This window comes from Phoca vitulina, unplaced genomic scaffold (genome assembly GCF_004348235.1).
Source record: "Phoca vitulina isolate PV1807 unplaced genomic scaffold, GSC_HSeal_1.0 scaffold106, whole genome shotgun sequence".
Classification (NCBI taxonomy): Eukaryota; Metazoa; Chordata; class Mammalia; order Carnivora; family Phocidae; genus Phoca; species Phoca vitulina.
The window spans coordinates 369300-370962 of NW_022589809.1; the positions used below are offsets into that span (position 1 = coordinate 369300).

The 1663-nt window shown below is 43.4% G+C and overlaps 1 protein-coding gene across 1 annotated transcript; it reads left to right on the forward strand.

Annotated features, from left to right (window-relative positions):
* Window positions 1-235: 235 nt before the first annotated feature.
* Window positions 236-1162, forward strand: LOC116627912 (olfactory receptor 6F1). The gene has a single exon (XM_032397887.1). The coding sequence runs from the start codon at window positions 236-238 to the stop codon at window positions 1160-1162; it is 927 nt and encodes a 308-aa protein (XP_032253778.1).
* Window positions 1163-1663: the final 501 nt, after the last annotated feature.

Below are 1663 nucleotides of genomic sequence, written 5' to 3' on the forward strand. Positions count from 1 at the left end.
TCTCTTCAACGACTAATTGGTGATAATAGCACATATCTCTCCATATTATTAGATTACTTGATATTAACACAGCTCCAAATACAGAGCAGGCACTCAGCATATGTTTGACTGTCAGTCTACATTCAGTTACTGAAGCACACTCATGAATCCTTTTCTTTTTCTTTTTCTAAGACTGTGTGATTGGATCAAAAGCCTCAGTGTGTAGCCTCTATTTACCACTATATCTCAAAATTCAATGGGCACAGACAATGCAACTCTCTCCCAGGATTTTCTCCTGCTGGGCTTTCCTGGGTCCCAGGTCTTTCAGCTCTCTCTCTTTATGCTTTTTCTGGTGATGTACATTCTCACAGTGAGTGGTAACATGGCTATCTTGATGTTGGTGAGTACATCCCACCAGCTACATACACCTATGTACTTCTTTTTGAGCAACCTCTCTTTCTTGGAGATTTGGTATACCACAGCTGCGGTCCCCAAAGCCCTGGCCATCCTTCTGGGGAGAAGCCAAACCATATCATTTACTGGCTGCCTTTTGCAGATGTACCTTGTTTTCTCACTGGGCTGCACAGAGTACTTCCTCCTGGCAGCCATGGCTTATGACCGCTATCTGGCCATCTGCTATCCTCTACGCTATGGGGCCATCATGAGCAGCCTGCTCTCAGCACAGCTAGCCCTGGGATCCTGGCTGTGCGGTTTTCTGGCCATTGCAGTGCCCACAGCCCTCATCAGCACCCTGTCCTTCTGTGGTCCCCACACAATCAACCACTTCTTCTGTGACATTGCACCCTGGATCACCCTGGCTTGCACCAGCACACAGGCAGTGGAACTCGTGGCCTTTGTGATTGCTTTTGTGGTCATCCTGAGTTCATGCCTTATCACCCTGGTCTCCTACATCTACATCATCAGCACCATTCTCAGGATTCCTTCAGCCAGCGGCAGGAGCAAAGCCTTCTCCACATGTTCTTCACATCTCACTGTGGTGCTCATCTGGTATGGGTCCACAATCTTTCTTCATATCCGCCTTTCCATCAAAGAGGCCTTGGATCTTACAAAAGCTGTGCATGTCCTGAACACTGTGGTGACTCCAGTTCTAAACCCATTCATCTATACTCTCCGTAACAGGGAAGTAAGAGAAACGCTGCTGAAGAAGTGGAAGGGAAAGTAAACTGCCCTTAATAAAACAGAGCTCTGTTAATTATCTCCTTATCTCTCCATTTAAGAAATTGGAGGGAAAAGAAAGTGTTTTTTGATACAGGAGAAAAAAGAAACTGAAGGAGAAGGAAAAAACTGCATATACTCGCTCTACTTTTTTATATATGATTGGAAATGGAGTTCTTAGTATAAGTAAACCGGACACTTTAAGGGGGAAAATAAATGTGTGCATTGAGTTAGATTTGTCCTTGACTTTTTTTTCATTTTTTAAATTTAAATTCAATTAGCCAACATATAGTACATCATTAGTTTTTGTTGTAATGTTCAATGATTCATTAGCTGCATATAACACCCAGATTTTTGAAAAAGATGGCAGAGGAATAGGGGACCCTATTCCAACTGGTCCCCAGAATTGAGCAGGATATCTACCAAACCACTTTGAACACCCATGAAATCAGCCTGAGATGTAAGAAGATATATCTAGATCTCTACAAACAGAATATCGCAGGTGGTT